Source organism: Falco rusticolus, chromosome 6, assembly GCF_015220075.1.
Source record: "Falco rusticolus isolate bFalRus1 chromosome 6, bFalRus1.pri, whole genome shotgun sequence".
NCBI lineage: Eukaryota > Metazoa > Chordata > Aves > Falconiformes > Falconidae > Falco > Falco rusticolus.
The window spans coordinates 25530138-25551043 of NC_051192.1; the positions used below are offsets into that span (position 1 = coordinate 25530138).

Below are 20906 nucleotides of genomic sequence, written 5' to 3' on the forward strand. Positions count from 1 at the left end.
ATGTGCTCCAAATGCTTAGAATTTTATGTAAGAACATTTAAATGCAGATCCATGCAGCACAAAAACATAGCAACAGTCTTTGCAAGAGGTATTAGGCCAGAAGACTTCTTTAGGGAACTACTATCCATAGATGCAAAATTTCTGGAAAAGGATCAAGAGAGGGTATAATGTATAGTCATTCCTCTAGAAAATTAAAATCCTGGATTCTAGGTTGTTGATACTTTCAGAGGATTCTAACTGGTAGCGAGATGTGGGGGTCTGCACAGCCTCTGCTTATCAGCACATCTCAGATATCAACAGCTAATGTCAGAGGAATGGGAATGTAACATGGGAAAAGATTATCCCAAACTGTTTGTTCTCAGAGAAGGTGTTCACCCCAAACCAGTAACGTTGTGGGGAGACTAACAAGCATGAAGTTTACCTAAGACAACCATCAACCAGATCAAATAGTAACCAGGGGATCACCAAGAAGCTTTTGAGAAGGAATCATCTTGAAAAAAAGCATTAAAATTTGTGACTGGGGGAAGAGACCTTAGAGCGAGAGCAAGGTAAAAGAACGGCAGCCTAACCAGGTTTGATGTGCCAACACTACAACTTACTGTCTAGGCCTGACAGAGCAGCCTCCCTGTTGGATGCTGTGATTAACCTGCATTTCAACTACTGGACTGACAGAACAGGGTTAAACAGATAGTGACCCACCCCTCCAGCACATGTCAGCTCGTGAGGAGCTTTCTCACTGGTGTCTGGATTAGTAGACTGTAGGAAATGGCACACAAAGACAAAGCTAGAGCACCTACATTTCCAACAGAAAGTGTGCTTAAATAGGTGAACATGCATTCTCATAAAAGGGAATGTGTGTTTGTAACTTCCACCTGTCTTTGACAGAGGGTTTGCATACATAATCATGCAAATTTGAGTATACTCTTTGGAATTAGTTTTAGAAGGTTGTTCAGAAATTTGAAGGTCTTTATTAATATTTGGCAAGTGCCTAGTTGTCTGTTGTGTGGCTGATACCGAATCACTGATCACTGGTTCACTGATTGTCAATTAATTACTTGCCATTAATAAATCAACAACTTTGGTCCTGATTTGATTTAAATCATGTTAATTGAGTAGTTTTCTCCAGTGATAATGACATATATTTTTCCTTTGCAAGCATTATTTACATTAACATAATAGGAACTTCTGGTTGTTTTCTTGTTCTGGTTGAAAAAAAAATAAAATATCAAGCGTATCGGCTACACAGAGGTTATAATGCTGTATTTTCTTAACAATACCCTAAAATACAAGTTTGCTTGTTATTTTTCAGTGCCGAAGTTATTTCAAAAAGACACTGTTTACTTCAAGAAACACCTTAGAAGCTTCATATCTGACCTCCTTCAGAAAGTAAAAAAAAGTTTTCAGTGACTTACAATTTTTAAGTATCATTTGCTTTAGCACTTCTGAATATCTGACACTTCAGTCTTCAACATAATATGTGTTTATTATTTAAGTCAGAAGAATATAATTGAAAAGAATATATTATTGTGTGTACTGTTTAGAAACTTATATTTTACAATGTTAAAGCCAAACATTAAAAGTAAAAAAATCAGCCTCTCATACAAAACTGTTTCTAAAATCTTTAATTCATTTATTTAATTAATAGTGAATTGACTGATTAATTCCTGCTGAAAGCCTACTTAAGCTTTCCAAGGATTATATTAAGATAATAGTTGCTAAACAAAAAGTTGTTAGGACTAGAAAATACTTAGCAAGAATGGGTTTTAGAGACAAGTTCTAATTGGTGGGAAAAATAGTGAGGATGTAGGTCATTCTATTCCTTGCTACTCTGGGGCATCTGCAATACAGAAAATGGCTAGGCTATAAGAACTAAACTTTTATCCATTTTGTCATGTTTAGAGTCTCAAGGATCTCTGTAGTCCTCTGTGATACATGCATCTTAGGCATTCATCATCAGTGACTCAGTGGGGAAACCAGGCAACACAGGTGTCTCTTCAGGCTTTTATTAAGTCCTGACATATGGATTAAGAGACTGGTATTTCTGCTGCTACTTCTTACCTCAATTTTTTGTTTCCTCATCATCTCTTTTTAAAAATTTCTTCCCTACTTCTCTGTCTTTTGCCTACTGTTTTAAAAGCCTAGGCATTTAAAGGTTTCACTAGGTAAGGCTGCATCTTTTGCAGAACTGTTGAGTCTTGGACTAGAGAAGGAACAAACCCCATTGCAACTGAAAGCTTATAGAAGCATGCTAGTTTTCAGAGCAGTAGAAACTTAACATTTTCTTGGCACTATACCTGTCTCACTCCTATAATGGAAATCTCAAATAAAAGTCAGCACCAGAAAAAAACCCTACATTTTCTTTTACTTTCTTTCCACTTAGCAGTATATTTGTTTTCTCTTCAGGGAAGAAGGTTCAGACCCTAGCAAGATGTGCAACACTAGTCTTAACAGCCTCAATTAACATAATCTTTCCTCAAAAAGAAGAATTATTATCAATACCAATACTATTCTCATCTAACTTCAGCTCAGTAACAAAACACAAAGGGAATAAACAATGCTGTAAGAAAAAAAATTACTGTAATACTTCACATTTTCAATAATTTTTCTTTCTTTTTCTTTATTTTACATGTTTAAAATATTTTTACTGTTGCTGGTTTGGTTGTTTCTATTGTTGCTATAGAAGTACTCAAGCAAAAATAACACCAAACAAGTTTGTATTTTAAATCCTAAAACTTTTCTAACCGGATAGTATTGTCAAATGAAAGTCTTGGCAACACTTAAAAGTTGGGCAAATTCATTTTCTCAAAATTAACACAACATAGGACAGGTATGACACCTTCTGATCTCTCATATCAGTAAATTAATCCCTAAATACACTCTTAGTTTATGGATATTCCACAGCCTGAGAAGTACAAGAAAAAATGTTACTAATACAAAGTAAATTATATTTGAGCAGTAATGGATGCAAACTGTGGCAAAATTATAGCTAGTTTATTCTGAGAAGTTTAGGTTATAAATACACTTACCAAAATGAGCAACTTCTGGTGACTCAATCTTCTTCAGAATCATTTCTGTAACCAGTTCTTCAGAAATAGTTTGACCTTTAAAAAGCAATTCTTGACACTAAGGTAAAATGCAAAACATAGTCTTATATAACACGTATTTGTCAAAAAGATGACAAAACTTACCAGAAGATTAGACTTTTACCTTAAGCCCATATTCTGTTTCTTCATGAATATTCATTTGAATTACTTCCAAAGCTGAGGAAGCACATCAGACAGAATAAAATTAAAAGAATACAAACATTTTCTGTACAGACATGTACATGCAGTTACATACATACACACACAGAGAGGAGTATGGATGTGTGCTCCAAGCAACCAGACTATTTTTGAATGAACAGCCATTATATTTAGGGCAATTATTATATTTTGTCCATCCAGATCTTGGTGCCTTCTGGCAATGTCTGGGTATATATTTTTCCCTACAATTTAACCCTATAGGTACTACAAAAAATGCACAACAGCAGCCTTGCAGGATTATTTTAACTACTGATTTATATCAAATTAGCATTACTGTTGCGCAATCCAGAAATTAGTATTTGAGCCCAAATTTTAAAAGCAAGTTTTAGAAAAAGAACTGTTTATAGACACACAAAACCATCTGCTTTAAAAAAGCCCTTACAAACCTAGTCCTTATGTAGTCTAATTACCTAAAATTAAATAAATGTTAAATTTGACACCCATCAAATTCAAAGACCTGCCCTCTGTCTTTGTAGAGAGTGACATCATAGCAGAATGATCCTGGAAGTCTTTCACATTTCTATACCATTGAAATAAGCAGACACTTAAAAGTTTTCAAGAAGTTAATGGTTGCACTTGATTATCTTAAAGGTCTTTTCCAAACCATATGACTCTATGAGGCTACATCTACATTACTCATAAACCAGGCCAGGGAAAGGTCCTGAAGTGAGGTGATTCATGCCTCTACAGCTAAAATCTTTCTTCCCAAAACACAGTGGCTGTTTTTTCAAGCTGTTCATACCAGCAATGATGACTGTTGTGTGTACTATCTTATGAATGGGTGTTCAGGAGAGCAGTATTTGTCATGGGCCAAACAGATACAGGGAATATATTAACAAACAATACAGACAACTGAAAATCAGCACCGTATGTGTACCCTGGACCTGTTTTGTTCCTGACTATTGACCTACTTACTGGATAAATGGATAGAAAATATTTTGTCAAATTAAAAAGACTGTGAATATCTTTTCTATTTATTAATTTTCTATGTTGGATTATTTTTTCAATAAGTAACACAGCGCAGGACAGATATTGATACATTGGAACGGGTCCAGTGGAGGGCACAGAGATGATTAGAAGTGTTGAATGTACCAGCAAAGGCCAAAAGAACTGGCCTTGTTCAGCCTGGAGACAAAGGACAGCTTTTTATTTCTGTCTAAAATTACTTACTGGGAAGGCACAAAGACAGAAATGCAGATAGGGCAGGACACAACAGACACAAGCCGGAAAATGAGAAATTCCAATGGGGTAATTAGGAAGCAATTTTTCATCATGAAGATGGTCAAGCATTGCAAAGTGTTACCCAGAGTGGTGGTGGAGTCTTCATCTTTGGAGATATTCCAGACTGAGCTGGACACAGCCCTGAGCAACCTTCTCTAACTGACCTGCTCTGAGTGGAAGGTTGGACTCAATGACCTCTGGAGGTCTTTTCTGAGCTAAATTATTCATGTTTATGTAAGCTGAATTTCTTTGTTTCTTTTTTGATGTGGAAAATGTAAAAAAACTATTACAAAAGTTGAAGGAATGTGTGTATGTATACATGTGTGGGTACACTAGACAAAAGATTAAAATACCATGAGCAAAAGGAGAAGAGAATAATTCTCGGAATCTACTAGAAATAAGGCATTAAAATGCAATAAATTAAATTTATATCAGTCATTAAGAAAAACTTTCTAATGGCAAAAACTGTCTTACAGAGATAGACTACCTAGAAATTTTTAAAAACAAATGTGATAGACATTTGTCAGTAATGGTTTAAATACATTCAAACAGTGTGGATTGGTTTAAGTACATTCCTAAAGTCCCTTTGATTTTGGTTTGATCTATGTTTTGGACCAGGTATTAATTTTTTGCTAGACAATCCTATGAATTAAAAATTATATATTTACATAAGTCAAAAAAGCATTTTATTAAAACTCAGTTTTACAATATTATAATTCCAAATCTTCAAAATAAGATATTTAATTTGATAAATAAGACTACATAGTCTCAGGAATATGAAGAATTACACTGTCCACTAGAGGGCTTTTATTAGAATGATTAAAAATACTGGGGGGCACATTAAAAAGAAAAAAAATTAATGAAAAATTATATATAAATAGTTAGTTGATAATCAGAACAACGGTACACATATATACCATAAAATCAGATTTGTAATTTGGCATCCCTGAAGAGGCACACAAGTTAAGGTTATTATGTGCTTTCTTTTCTTGTACTTAAAAAGATTATATTACTCTTCAAACTGGTAAGACAAATCTAGTGGAAAATTTTTCTTTTTTTTTTTTTTTTTTTTTTTATAAAACCTGAGTGGATTAATCAAGATTTGTGAATTATAACATCACAGATAGAAAAATATTACCAGGGCTTTAAAAAAAATCACAGATTTTAAAATAATTTTTAATTATGGCTGACAAAATTAGTACAAAAGAAAACTGCAAAAAAATTTTGTAAGAAACTACTTCCTTGCTGAGATGCCTTGAAATTAGAAAAAACCAAAACAACAAAACTCTAGAGATGTGTTGATAGGGAATGTTACAAGCAACAGTTTTTACTCCGCAGACCTTCAAAAATCTTTGATGAGAGGGACTGTCAGAAATGGAGCTAGGTATCTTAGAAAATGAAATGGTATCTTGTGTTCAGGTAAAGGTATGGTGAGAGAAATTAACTACATCTGAAATAAGCCATCAGACATTTTTGGTTTAGAAATTCAAAAATGCCAGCTCCTATTCCTTCCATTATTACTTATACTAATACAAAAGCTACTTTTCTGTTTCCTGAAGTACACCCTGCCTTGTATTAGGCACTGCACAAGCAGAAAGGAAAAATGCTCCTATTTTTTCATGGTCTGAATTGGAAAACCTCCATGCTCTCTGGAGTTGAATGATTTGCCCCCATGTGAACAAGAGGGGTCACATGAATCACCTTACAGGATTGAGAACAGCATTTGATTATTATGTGTTACAAATATCCCCTTCTTAAAAACAAAACAAAACAAAACAAACACAAAACAAAACCAAGAAAGTTATTTTCTAAGTCTCTCTAAAAGGCCATTTTTCAGCAACTGCATTTCTGGCAAAATGGTTACTTGGTCACTTGGTCCTTATCAGTAGTCTTTACTGCAATTAGAAACATGCCATTCTGAATTACAGGGAACAGCAAGGATATTCTAAACCAAAAGATATGATAAAGCCAATGCAAAGTTCCAAATATAGTGTATATTTACCTTCTATGAAAATGCATTTCCATATTTGTGACAGTTTTCTAGCTAATGTTTTCTTTCCCGAACCCTTAAATTAAGAAATACACATTTAAAAGAAAAACAGGCATAAGGAAAAAACAAAACAAACATGTTACACAATAAAGAATATATTTTCATATGATAAAAACAAATAAAAGCTACCATCACAATTAGGGCTTCTGAGTTACGCACTGAGCAAACACATACACTCTTTTTAATACTATCCCATTTTACACTGCCTAGCATTGCTAATATATTGTTACTGCCCTTTGCAGTTAATTATCTGCAAAGTAATTATACTGATTTTGTTTCTGAGTAACTCTATCTAAAACTCAGCTACGATTTGCCCATAAATTCCTATGAGAAACTCTTTAGGACTGGAACTTATTATCTTCAGTCTCAAAGCAAATTTTGATGCAAATCATTTCAGCTGTTTCTGAGTAAGAACGGGATGCATAGGGATAGTATTCTTTGACTAGAACAATGAATATGTAAAAACTGCCCTTGTTAGTCCACAAATCTGATTTAGATACTGACAAAACGTTTATTTTATCACTTACATGAATCCTGAGGAACCAACATAACCAAGAGTAACAAGGCCTCTAAGAGTACAGCTACCTGACTGGGATTTTGCAAAACTCACTGTCTTTCACCCTTAGGATTATGCCCTCTTTTCAAGGGCATACAAGAAGACCTTTTTTGACAATCTGTTTAGCCTAGATACATTTTTTAATTAAAAAATAGTAAAACCCCACAAATAAATCACATTCCCAATTAACAGCATAACAGCATACACTTCAGCCTACTCACGCCTTACGTCTCACAGGAGTGATGAGAATATATGTATTTGGGTTTGCCTTAATAGCACTATGTTTTTAACTTAAAAGATATATCTTAAATAAGATAGATTCTCTACATATAAGCCATATAAATAAAATACATTATCATAAAAATGGAATATTTAATTCCTTGCCCTCCTGGCCAGGCTTGTGCAATTTCAACCCTTTGCTAAAATTTGTATTAATATCAAGCATCTACTGCAGGCCACAGTTTCAGATGACAATATCTATTTATTACATCTTTCTTGCATTGTCTTTCAATTAGTATTTTATGTTGGTTTGGTCTACAAAAATGTAAAGCTACTTTTTTAACATAAGGTTAGAAATTTTATGTTTGTTTAAAAACAGGTGAGCCCATCCTCAGTAGTTTTCCACTGAGCTGAATGCACTATCACCTTCTACAGTCTCACTGTGGCATTTGCATCTCATACATGTGCAGAACGCCACTCTACCTCCTTTCTCAGTTTGGTCAGATGCAAAGATTTGCAGTCAAGCATTACCTAGCAACTGGAGCCAAGGAGTAAGAATGGATGAAGACCTATGCAAACACAAGGGACTGGGAGCCTTCCAGCCTGCTGAAAGTCTTTGAAAGAGAGGAAATGTAGCTGCATCGTAGCACTATGGCCATTTCTCGTGATATAATCTGTCACTGTCATGTGACTACTTGCTGGCATACTGCACCACATAGAATGGCTCTACGTTAGCATGTGGTGTGGTGTAGAGAGAGACGGGAGCTTGATTTGGCAAGCCAACTGGCATTGAAGTTTGGGTTGATTGCCAGCTCTAGGTACACACCATTTATCTCTCTACCTGTGGGCAGCGCAAAGCAGATTTCCGTATGGTCATTTCAGGCTCTGTTTTGGGAGCTAACACACAAATGCAAAGGGCAAGCTGCTAGAGGACCTTCAGTTCACATTCGCAAAGTGCAATGCTCTGAAGGTACCTTTCACAGGCAACTGCAATGTTCAAGTGGAAGGCAGCTTTCAGGCATCAGTAGTGTATTTAAGTGCATACCAGTTTCAGTACAGACATAAGGCAAACTTGCACCAAAAAGAACCTCCTTCAGCAAACTAAGGCACTAATACAAAACCACACATAGAGTCTTCCACATTTGGGAAGAAGAAATCTGAGAAGTCTAGGATTACAAAACACCAAATTTAGGAGGCCACAAATTATTTGAGAAGAGAGACCTTGAATTATAGCCAAATACACTACAAACATCCTTGTAAGACACCTTGGTAGATTTCAGTTATTCCCTAATATATGAGATTTAATTACAACAAAGTTTAATATTAAAGTTAAAATATTTAATATCTCATTGTATGTCTGTAAGTCATTATATTAAGCTGAAGGTTCTTTTAGGCCTATTTATGTCTTACATCTGTCAAGATTTTTAAAAGTTAGAAAACTGAGATAACATAAGAACAATCCATCTGCCAATGAGAAAAGAGAAGAAACTTTTTGACCAACATGTGACTTTTAAGTACAGTAATAACACTTTTAATTGTAATTGACTGGTCACTCAGGCTAAAAATTGTCCTCATTACATGAGATCAGAATCTTTACCACCCTCTACAGGATTTGCAAAGTGGAAAAGATAAAAAGGTAGGTCTTTAATCTTTTTGGCAGCGTCACTAAACTAATGTTTTGAAAGGAAAAGTAAAATTGTTAGCAGAATATCTAAAGAAAAAACTTCTGTCAGACATCTTACTGGCTTTCCAAGGATGATTAAGCAAGTGGGCTTTGACAACAGAAAGGATTTTTCAGTTTCATCTTCATCGAAGATGTCTGTGAAGGGCGGAACTTGTTCTTCCACTTGTGAAGCCATGTATTATCTAAGACTAGGAGAAAAAAAAAGCAGCTTGTTATAAAATATAGTAGCTTACCTATGTGTAAAATGACACATGCTTAAAAATGGAACTGGATAATAATGTGATACAAGGCAAATTGCTTTGTAACAAAATCTGTTACAAAAAGAAAAAGAACATGTAGACAACATACACAATGAACGTATTACTAAGAGAAGAGGTGCTTCTGAATGTTAAAGGAAAAATTCACACAGATGTGGGTACCACTAGGCTTGCTTTAATCACAACTCAGAGTTGGGCCACCACTTCAGTGAGTGGCATAGAACAAAGGGATCCAGCACAGCTTATATACACTTATCAAATCATTAGTCAATGTCTGAAGTTTTTAGAAGTTTCCTTTGGTCTTGTCAGTTCTGCAAATCCATCACCTGACTGTCCCACTTGATTCATCTATTCAGTTCTAGTGTCTGCCTCAGTTCCAAGGTCCTCCTTGGATCATGATCTTTCTGCCTACTTTAACTCACAGAATCCTTCAAGCACACTTAGCCTTTGAACAGGCAATTCCTATTCAAATACACTGATTTTTCTAAAAGCACCTGTGTTTCTGAGGGCACCTGTGCATACAAATTGATCTATTGTTTCTCTATTCTCCTACTGATTAACTTGACTAAGTTTTAAACCAGCCTTGGATTAGGGCTATACAAGGGACGAGGCCTGGTTCTGCCATTTAGCAGCTTCAGCACTTTAAATTTCTAAATTCAAAATACATTTTCTTTACACCGAAAAACAGAGAGGATTGTCAGAACCACCCTCGATCCCTAACTGGAACTATATGGTTGTTGATAATAACTTTTTCCTGACTCCCAAGCTGCCTGTTGCTCTTTTTTTAAACTGCATGTAGTTGTTCCATTGTTTTTTCCTTTCTATTCCAATTACCACACAGTTATAACTTCTCTCTGGTCCCTGAAATGGACCATGACCCTGCTAAGACCTTCATTTGTGAGCTGGGGACACAGAAGAGGCTCATCGTGGTCAATGGAACTGCTTGCTATGTCCACAGCTAGGTACACGAATAAGGTTTTGCAGAATTAAATCAAGGTTCATGATCTGTTCTGTAATCCTCTCATAAATCCCAGCTCTTCCAGGTCTGCAAGAGATCACACAGACAGTGCTATGCAACAAAGTAAACCAGAAACAAGTTTCCAGTTCAGGTAAAACAGAGGAAAATTTGGGTGGGCCTTCCAAACAAAGGGAGTCCAAAACCATGAGGAGCTTGATGAAACGTGTTTGAAGGCAGCAAAGTAAAATCTTGCTTTCTTTAGAGGGCCACTGAAGTCTCCACCCCCCATCCACCCCAGTCATTTTTAAATTGAAAAATTATACTTCAGGATGAAAATCTGAAAAAGTTTGTTTTGAAACATCAAACGGAAATGTTCTGACGCTTTCAGAATAAAAGCTTCTGAACAATAGGGACAGGATTTTAATATTAAAAAACCCACCGCATACAACCCAACCCTCTATTTCTCTCACAGAAACTTACTGGCTGGACTTTACACCTGGTGTTTCCAGCAGCTTCGCTCCTTCCCAGACCTTTCCAATCAAGGGGCAACTTGCTAATCACAAAAACTGCCCCAACCAACCAAGCAAACCGGACCCCCCAGCGCCCCGACTGGAAGCTCTACGGGGCCTCGTTTCCCCGCCGCCCCTCCAGCACCCCCCGGACCGCGGTGGCTCCCCTCAGGGCCGGCCCGGGAGGGGCGTCACTCACGCTGAGCGAAGGGCGGGGGGCACAGCGCGGGCGCATCAGCCGCCGCGCGCACTCCACCGCCACCGGCTTGTGTTTCCCCGTGACCTGGGCAACAGTGAGGCCCCGCCCCCTCCCCGTCGGCCCGCCCCTCGGGAGGCGTGGGGAGGCGTGGGAAGGTGGGGCGAGGCGGGGGGCCCCACCCCGCGCAGGGCGGCTCCGCCGGGCGGAAGGGGGACGGGGCTTCGGAGCTGTTCCTGGTGCTGACCCTGCGGGCGGCCTCGCCCGCGGCGGCAGCGCGTTCGGCACCCCGCAGCAAGCGGGCCCCGGCGGGAGCAGCGGCTGACGGCGCCGCCGCCTGCCCGCCTCGGTGACCCTGCCCCGCCGCGCCGGGAGCGGCGCCGCCGAGGGGCCACGCGTGACGCGGCTCCACCGCCCCCTCGGGCGGCAGCGCAGGCGCGTTCTCTCTCTGCGGGTGCGCCTGCGCGGCGGCGCGCCGGCACTTCCGCCTTCCGCCCGGGGCCCAGCAACGGGCGGTGGGCGCTGATCCCCAGCCTCGTTGCGTCTCCCCGCCCCCGGCAGAATCTCAGCTTCCCCCCCGGTGTGCGGGCGGCCGGCCGGCCGGCCCCCTGCCGCTGCTGCCCTCCGCCGCGCCTCAGGGCCGGGGCGAGGCCCGGGCCCCCCGCGGGCCATGCCGGCGGCCGCCCCCCTGATCAGCTCGGTGCAGAAGCTGGTGCTGTACGAGACCAGGGCTGTAAGTAGCGCCTGCCCCGCCGGGCGGCCCCGCGCGGGGGCTGCGGCAGCGCGCGCCGGGCGGAGCGGGAGGATGTCCCGGCTCCCCCGCCGTGCTGGCTTGGCCCTGCCCGCGGCTCCCGCCCTTGCTGGCCTGCAGTTGTCAAAAGACCGTTCCTTATCTTTCTCTTGGGTTTTTTTCCTGTCTTTTGGGTCACACATCTAAAACATACGAATAACAAGTTGTTAAAAGTTCCTGTGTTCGCCGTGTCTCTGCCCCGTGACTTAAGCGAAGAGCTGGTTTCTGGCCCCAGCGCCGTTGGCGAGCACAAGCCCAGGCTCCGGGCCACCCGGGGCCGTAAGCTCCGGGCCACCCGGGAGCTGTGGGGCCGGGCAGGCTGGGCCCAACGGCACCGCCTCTGCCGCCGGTGTTAGCGCCGCCCGCGCTTGGCTGCGGTGCGGCTGTTGCGCTCGGCCAGGCTGACCGGGCTGGCTCCTGCCGCTGTGCGTTAGAACCGGACAGCTGAACCTGTCCGGGGTTCAGGTCTGACTTACGAATTTAAACGGGGCGGCTGAGGCAGTTACCACCTGTGCCCGTCTGTTTAGTGCTTCTGAGAGATTCCCGATCTCATCGGCTGAAGGACTTGTGGAGCCAGCTTCCAGAGTTTTCAGTCTGACCTCTGGAACTAAGCTGTTCAAGGTTTTTAGCGTTCCTTAGTATTTTGTTGCAGAAACTGTAGGCATCTGCTCTTCACAGTACTTTCTGCTGTGGGCAGAGTGGGTTGGAGGTTTGAGTGGTAATGGCTTCTTTAGCCATGTGATGAGCACCGTGTGTGAGAACCCGATGCCTGGTGTGAATAACCTGAGATGACACCGCTGTTTGTATCATCCTTCAGCTCAAGTTTCATTGTGCAGTTTCTCTTGTTTCATAGTAGGTTGTTCTTTTCAATTGAGGTAGTTTCGGATAGGGTTAGGTAACACATGGCTTTAAATGCAACAATTAGCTCTAGTTCTAATTTAAGATGGTACCTGTATGATAATAGAAACACAGCTTATACACTGAAGTCAGTGTAGCCAATTGAAAACTTCCTAAAAGGGCATACACAAGTTGAAGGGAATGCAGCCTGCCCTGCATGAATGGTCCCAGTATAAAGAAGAATGTGGCTTCCAGAAGTAGGTTTGTGCTTCTGTAACAATTGCCTGTTAAACAGCCTGTGAAAGAGGAGAGGAGGATTAAGCATGCAGAATTATTGGTGCCAGTAAATAAAAAAATTGAGGTCACACTTGCTGTCCAGAATGTTACTCTTTTTTTTTTCCCCCCCTATGCCTAAAGGAATGTTGATAACTGTTTTAATCATCTTTTTCAGCATTGCTTGAAAACGTTGTTTTAGTTTCAGCTAAATTGTTGCTATATGAGAGGAGGGTGATGGAGAAACATGATTCCTGAATTGAGTCCCAAATTACTGAATTTACTTGTTCTTGGCTCACAACTCTTGCTACTCTTCAGATAGCTGAGGTTTGGCTTTTTGTGACTGACACAAATGGATACCTGGCTTGCTTCTCTCTGAGCTCTAAGGCTCAGTTGCTGAGAGACAACATGCTATGTACAGGGACAATATTACGCTTTAGAGTTCTGTCAGCTGGCTACAATTCTCTAGGCCTCTCAAGTTGATTTTGTTAGTTCAGGAACCAGTGTCTTTTACATCTGGCTAGTGATAGCTGGCAATACCTGCCTAAATGGATGGGTTTGCCCATGCCTTGTTGTGTTCAGAATTTAGTGAGGGGCAGATCCAGCATCCCTCATCACTCCGGGAAGAAAGTTGGTTTTGATCAGCTATGAAAGGCAGTAGTTTGTGGATCAGCATGTGCCATTTGAAATGTCTCAGCTGCGTAACAGTGTCTCAAAGCTATTTCTTCAGTCACTTCTGGTGGGTGATGAAAGTGAAGTATTTTCCCTGAGTGGTTATATTCTTAATTAAAAAATAAAAAAAGTGCACATTGCAGCACTTTGAGTTTTGATGTTCAAGTTCTAGTCCTTTTTTTCAAAAGGAAAAATGCTGTAGGAATAATTTTGGTGTCATTATTTGAAAAGGGTTGATGCATTTAAGAAATTCACAGGCTGATGTAGGTTAGAAGGGTTTTCTGGAGATCATCTGGTCCAGCTGCCCCCTGCTCAAAGCAGTTTCAACAAGACCATGATACTCAGGGCTGTGTACAACTGAGTTTTTAATCCCTCCAAATATGTAGATTTTACAGCCTCTGCGAACATGTTCTAGTGCTTCACCATCCTCATGGTTTAAAAAAAAAAAAAAAAAGTGTGTGTGTGGGAAAGAAATTCCTTATAGTAAGTTTGAATTTTGCATGTTTCAACTTGTATCTGTAGCATTTTGTTCATCCACTGTACACCCCTTGGAAGAGTTTGGCTCTGTCTTATCTATACCTTCTTGTTAGACAGTTTTAGACAGCAGTAAGATCCTGGCAAAGCTTTCTGAAGGCTGAACAAACCCAGTTCTCTCAGTCTCTCCCAATGCGTCATGTGCTCTGTCCTCCTGATGATCTTGGTAGCTCTCTGCTGGACTCACTCTGGTATGTCAATGTCTGTCTTCTACTGGGGAGCCCAAATCTGGACTTCAGACTTGATTGGGTTGCAGAGAATTTTAGAGGGAAATTTGCTGTTACAGCTGATTCAGTGTCACATTGGGCTGCTGAAAAAACGTCCCACTTCTCCCCGAGGTACCCCTCATGTAGCTTCCTTCGCATCACAACTCAGTCATGCAGTTGCCAGCTGTGATGGAAGCATTACCCAGGCACGGAGTTGAATAGCTTTCTCCTGGTTCAGGTTAGTCTTCTGATTTTTCTAAGGCTTGAAAGATACACTTTTTAGATACAACATAAGCATGTGGGACCTGGAGTTATGTCAGATACAGGGTAACATGAAACTATCCTAAGATGCCTTGTGGAGACCTTGAATGGGCAAGGAAGCGATGACTTCAGCTGTCAGCAGTGGGAGAAACATGGAGTTTACACTAATCATAGTGCTTATTCCTGTAACCTCCCCTGTGTTGAAGGAGGAAGGGAAAACATGGATGAGAAAGCGGAAATGGTTTAGGGAGGAGTTTTCTGGTTGATTTTTTTTTTTTTTTTTTTTTTTGAGTTAAGAATACGGTAGCATTTTTTAAGTCAAACAGGAAACGCTCTGGCAGTGTTACTGGAGTCAAACAAGAAAGACCCCTAGAGGTGAGGAGAACAGAATTCACAGTGTCAGTTGAAGCAACAGAGAGCAAAATTCTGTATTTTCTATTAACATTTAAATTTAGGGTAGTTGCCAAGACCGACCTTTTAAGCTGATGCTTTGGGTCAATAAATACTATGGAGATGTGGATTGCATCTCTTGTTTGTTTAGGGAAGTTGAAGGCTTGTTTAGAAGTAGTCAGAAAAATGAATTGAAACAGTGGTGCTCAGATCAATGCCAGTTATCTTTCATTTTGTGCATATATTTACCGCTGAAATGCACAGCAGAGGGCAGTAAAGATATCTCAGCAGTATGACTAATAAGAAACAAAAGATACTGCCTTTCTTCTTCAGGAAAAGATGGAGCTTTTGTGTATCCCTCAAATGAAGCTCACCTGAAAGCTGTAGGGTTAGTTTACAGGAAATTATCATTCCCCTGAGGTGGTGTGACATTGAACAAGTCAATTTATGCCATGTCTATAAAGCATATCACTTGCCTATCTTTCAGGATATTATGAGGCTTAATTAATATTATTTTATTCTAATCAGGTTCTTCTACAGTCTCTATCTCCACAGTATCCAAATGACTTGCACAAGCTTATTAAGAAATGTGACTAGCATAATTACCTGTAGATTTTACTGCCCTTTTCCCCAGGGAAAACTATGTGGTTGTTTTGTTTTTTAATTTCATTTCTTCTAAAAATAATTATGATGTTTTTATATTAAAACAAGTTTGCTTATTTAATGCTGAAGTTAGTTTGTGCTCAAATTGGAGAAACTTTAATGTAGAAGACAATTTCACAGAAAAAGCTACAGAATTTTTACTGAAATATGAAGTGCACTTTTTTGTGTAGATACTTTTCTGATATACTTTAAAAATGTTGAAAGTACTGAGCAGTCTGCTGGGCAACCATTAGCTATCAGAATTTTCTAGCTAGAAGTGGCTGTGAAATTTGGTCTCTTTTGAACGGTTTCATTAGCAGAAGACAACCCCTCATGGCTGACTGCCCTATTCCCTCTGTAAAGGCATTCCAGGAATGATGATGACATAATGGAGCAGAGGATGGAGTTGAGACAAGAGAAGGGGTTTTTTGAAACACAGAAAAGCACTGTTTCAGTCCTAAATGTCTTGACAGGCTGTCAGATATATGGGCAATGAAATAGGGAAACTTAATCAACTGGTGTATGTGGGATGAGACCATTCCTGAGTACAACAGATACTTGGTGGAACAGCAGTGATGAGAACACCACAGGTTTTCAAGGGTATAATGCTACTGAGGCAGAACAAAAAAAAAAAAAAAGTTCAAAACTGGTAGCCCCACACTACATGTGAAAGATGTGCCTTCAAATGTCTGCCATATGTTTTATTTCTTTTGTCTTGTATTGTCCTGGGTGCTACTATGTAGTCACTAGATCAACAGGAGAGAGACACTCTTACAGATTTGAGTTTGTTGTGAATCCACTTTTCTGGATGCAATGGTTATGAGGGAATTGTGGATAAATGGTCACAAATTAATGAAGTTAAACATAACATAAGGCTGAGGAAAACCAGGTATTTTCTATCACTACTTTTTATTTTCAAAGTGAAGCTTGTTGTGACCCTAAAACTAAATGGGTATGTTTCCTTGTTTAACGTAAGAATTTACTTTGTAAGTACCAATGTGCTGAATGAGGAATAAAGATAATATGAGTAAAAAGAATGAAGTTATGAAAAAGGGAACAACAATCAGTGTTGGCACAGAAATAAAATTAAATATATTCAACATGCAAATTTGAAGATGTGGGCATACTAAACAGTGAATGACTAAATATTTTCAACTAGTTCAGGTCAAGAGTGGTGCCGTGACTGGAGTGTGACAAATGGAATATTTAATCCATCCTGAAGTCCTGTATGTAAATTTCTGTAGGAAAGTAATTGAAAATTGTGGTAAGTGATATAAAATGCAGTTTAGACTTACAAAGTTGTTATCAGATTAACCTGGTTGTTTTGCACATCTTCATCTAAAAATGAGATGGCCATAAGTATTTAAACTAAATCTTCTATGGAGGTGCAGTGCCACAAAGAAAATCTCTGGCTTTGCTAATGAGAGGAGGGAGGTTATTGGAGAAGTTAGTGTGAAGCAAATAAGGAACCATCTCATAGGGTTCATTTTTTTCAAGTAATGCTTTTACAATCAATATACTTCAGCATTTTTAGTAACACTATTAGTTCAAAATGTGGGTCAGCTCTGACCAGAGTTTTGAAATATTGCAAATAATTAGCATAATCTGAGCACAAGATAGCAAGAAATGATGACAACCCTCAGGAGTAGATAAAAGAAATAATTTGAAATAGAATGGTATGCTATGAAACTTCATGCACCTTAGGATAGATTACATACCAATAAAGTTTTGTTAAGAGTTTATAAATTCAGAAGCAGTAGAGTGGAAGGAGCAGGATCTGGGTGTTTTACCTGAAGAAGGGGTGGGAGGCTGAGCTGCTGATGAAGTACAACTGAAAAAGGCAGATATGTTTTTTGTGGTATCATCATTAGTGAGAAATACTAATTATCACTATAATGAGACCTTATATGGTATGTTGTGTACATTTTCTGTCCGTATTCATTTAAGAAATAAGAATTCAACCAGGAACAGGTCCAGTGAAGGTGTAGTGAGTTAACATAGATGTCTTAGGAGGGGCAAAGGGACAGCAAGATTTCTTTAGTCTATTGAAGTGAGTGCTGAAAGGCATCCAATTACTTGTATTTCTGAAAGCATTCCAGCAGAGTAGATGCTAGAGGAGAAAAGTATTTAGCTAAAGGAAAATGTATAGATCAACCATTAACAGATTTAGCTGAATATTCGAAGGGAGAATCTTGAGGAACCTCTCAGTGGAGCAGCAGTAGCAAAGTCCTGTTTGGGACAAAAACCTTTGGTTGTCCTGGGACAGAACGGAATTACCGAATGCTGTGGCTGTAGGATGCAGAATGGGTAGCCATTTCTACATGCCCCAAAAGTGGTGCTTGGCAGAGTGTGTTCTTAAGATTTCTCATCTTGAAAGGGCCTCTTGAAGAGTTTCAACAGGTTACGTGAAGCAGGCAGCCTGGCAACTGAATTTTGCTATTTTCAGGTGCCTCTGTTTGCTCCTTAGCATCTCTTCCTTTCTTCATGTCATTCTGCCAGTTTCTATGAGAGATGAAAGACAGGTACTTCCTGAATTGTGTAGGTTCCATAGAAAGAAAGAAAACAGTAAGTTTTTGCTGTACCTTACATCTACGTGCAATTATTTTTCTCCCCTTCTTTGGTGTAGTAGAGAAAAAAAGGCTGAACCTATACCTTTTTCAACTCTATTTAATATCTTGTTTATGCCTTGACGATTTCTGATCTATGATCAATTTCAGTACATATTAAAACTGCCAAAAAGTTTGAGGAAGAGGCTTTTCCTTGTGTAGCTTTATGCTGGTTGTGAAGGAGGGTGGAGGTTTGATGGCAGGTGACCATTGCAGTGCCCAGTTAAGCATAAATTAGAGAGATAACAGCAATCCAGAGTCAGTGTTCACATGAAGGTTTGTCATCTGGCAACCTCGTGTGTTTCTTTAGTCTGGCAGAAAGCGTGACCAGTGTGTAAATACCTCCCTGCGTTGGTGCAGGTGCCCAGGTGCTGATGGGGGGCGGCGGGGTGGGCTCTGTGAGGAGAGGCTGGGGCTGCTCCATGCTGGACGTGGCCGGCTCCAACCAACCCACCGCCTGGCACGGCTCTGTCCCGCAGCCAAGATGGTGGCACCTCTGTGGTGATGTGTCTGAGAGAGTAAAAAAGGCTATGTGGCAGCTGTGAGAGAGGGGAGGGAGGAAAGCTGTGAGAGAAACACCTCTGCAGACACCAAAGTCAGTGAAGGAGAGGGTGCCCCAGGTGCTGGAGCAGAGACCCCCTGCAGCCTGAGGGGGGGGACCCTGCTGGAGCAGGGGGATATTTCCTGAAGGAGCTGCAGCCTGTGGATGTGGAGGGGGACCCACACTGGAGCAGGGAAAAGCGTGAGGTGGAAGGAGCAGCAGGGAGGAACTGTTAGGAACTGACCACAACCCCCCATTTCCCACCCCCCAGCGCTGCTCAGGGCAGGGGGAAGAAAGGAGTTGGGAGTAAAGCTGTGCCTGGGAAGAAAGGAGGGTGAGGGGAAAAGGTGTTTTAATTTAATTTTGTTTCTTTCTATTGGAACCTATTTTAATTGTCAATAAATTACATTCATTTTTGTCAAGTCAAGTCTGTTTTGCCTGTGACAGTAAATATTAGGCAATCTCCCTGTCCTTACAATTGACCCATCACCTTTTCCATCTTGTTTTCTCCCCCTGCCCTGTTGAGGAGGGGGAGTGAGAGAGCAGCTGGGTGGGGGGCTGGCAGCTGGTCAAGGTCAACCCACCACCCTTCCTTAGGGCTTTGTGGTTTTAGACATATCCGTGAGCTCAACGGGTATCTTTTGCAAGCATTTGGTATGAGTTCTTCAGTGTTTTTTTCTTTATGCTATTTGCAGGTTTACCAATTGGCTGTATTAGTGCACTGCTGTATTTTTCAAGTAATTTTTAGTGTATTTTCACTTTCTTTTCTGCTGATTAAGCTGTGCGCTGCTTTTTCACAAATGAGTGAATTAAGTTCTTCACAGTGCTGACACTTCTGAATGATAATTAGCCTATACAAAGAAGTAAATCATAGTTTTAGATCAGGAGTTGTAGAGAAATAATCGTCTTAAAGATAAAAAAATAAAATAATCATGGTCAAAATGTTTGATTGCAGAACTATTATCCTGCCATAAACAACAGTTTGCAGTATGGAGTTTTTTTATTTTGTTTAGATTCCTTGTGGAAGAAGGTATTTTTATTGGTTTGGCTAAATCAAAAGATTGATAGAAGAAAGCCTTTCAATTAGATTGCTTTGGTTGAAACTCAGTCCCAGATGGAAGTCACTAATGATTGTTCCTATCTTGTGGTTGCTTAGTGATAATTGTGCGATAAATTAAGCTTCAGTCCAGGTCTTATAGCTGCATGGTGCAGTGCCATGGTTGGTAAAGTGCACTTGTTAACAAGTTTCAGCAAAGGCCAAGGGCAGAGTAAACCTGAAAATAGCATGTTTTATCTCAGGTGATGGTTGAAGGACTTTGGCAGAGTAGTATGGGGAAGTCTGCACAGTTTCTCCTAGTGTACTGTTCTGTTCAGAAAGTATTTTGGTGGTCAAGGTTGTCCATTTATCTAAATGTAGTGGCTTTGTTGTGGAGTGGAATTGTTTGAGGCACTTGGAAAATGCTTCAGTTTATTCAGTTCAACTTAGTAATAAGTGAGGTAAGAGAATAAGGATATAAACTCCCAGAAAGTTTTCTGTAGCTTACCTGTGGATTCTCATTTCTTTTACTGTAATGATTTCTGTTAATGAAAATAGATGTAAACAGTACAGTGCATTTTAGCTTTGATTAATATTACAGTTATATTACAACCTCAGAAATTAATTTATTTGATGTTACATGCTCAGTGCTGTGTTGATTTGATATTGTTCTTTATTCTTTCCTAGTATTCATGTGATGGCAAATTTAATTGTGGTACACGTCACTGATACGGTTTTATTTGTGCTCCATATCATCCAGTAAAACAGACTTCTTTATTCATTAGATGCATAAATTAGGTAGCAGAAGCAGCTAATGCTGAAATGTCTTTTTTTGTTGTTGATGTTTTTAGTTTAATTTTTGCATTGTTAGTTTTCATATCAGATCTTGGAGGTTGAATATGAGCTGCCGTATCATAGTGTTTGTCGAGTAACTCTGGGATTACTGATTGGTAGTCAGTCCTGATAACTTACCAAGTAGAAGTCTAATTTTGGGTTCCTAATTTTGAAGACTAGTCCAAATTCAAAAGTTTTTGCAGATGTTCTCTTCTTTATTACTTCCTCAAGAATATCTTCTAACATGCAGTGGGTAAGATTCCCATTTGCTTAACAGAGATTTCCCATTGCCTGGATTTCTAAGAAGGTGGCTTCTTTAAGGCCACTGATGC

The 20906-nt window shown here is 39.9% G+C and overlaps 2 protein-coding genes across 5 annotated transcripts in view; one reads left to right on the forward strand and one right to left on the reverse strand.

The window, feature by feature from the left end:
* Window positions 1-9214, reverse strand: part of AK9 (adenylate kinase 9) — a 76607-nt gene extending 67393 nt beyond the window's left edge. The window contains exons 1-4 of the mRNA XM_037393002.1: window positions 9091-9214; window positions 6526-6589; window positions 3208-3260; window positions 3027-3123 (exon numbers count right to left, since the gene is read on the reverse strand). Coding sequence (XP_037248899.1) covers window positions 3027-3123; window positions 3208-3260; window positions 6526-6589; window positions 9091-9207 — 331 coding nt within the window. The 5' untranslated portion in view covers window positions 9208-9214. The remainder of the gene's footprint in view (window positions 1-3026; window positions 3124-3207; window positions 3261-6525; window positions 6590-9090) is intronic.
* Window positions 9215-11174: 1960 nt separating this feature from the next.
* Window positions 11175-20906, forward strand: part of FIG4 (FIG4 phosphoinositide 5-phosphatase) — a 72328-nt gene continuing 62596 nt past the window's right edge. The window contains exon 1 of one of the 4 annotated variants that reach the window (XM_037391519.1): window positions 11175-11685. In XM_037391519.1, coding sequence (XP_037247416.1) covers window positions 11623-11685 — 63 coding nt within the window. In that variant the 5' untranslated portion in view covers window positions 11175-11622. Of the gene's footprint in view, window positions 11686-20638; window positions 20828-20906 lie in introns of those variants that run through there. The other 3 variants (XM_037391518.1, XM_037391515.1, XM_037391517.1) reach the window with 3 other exon arrangements.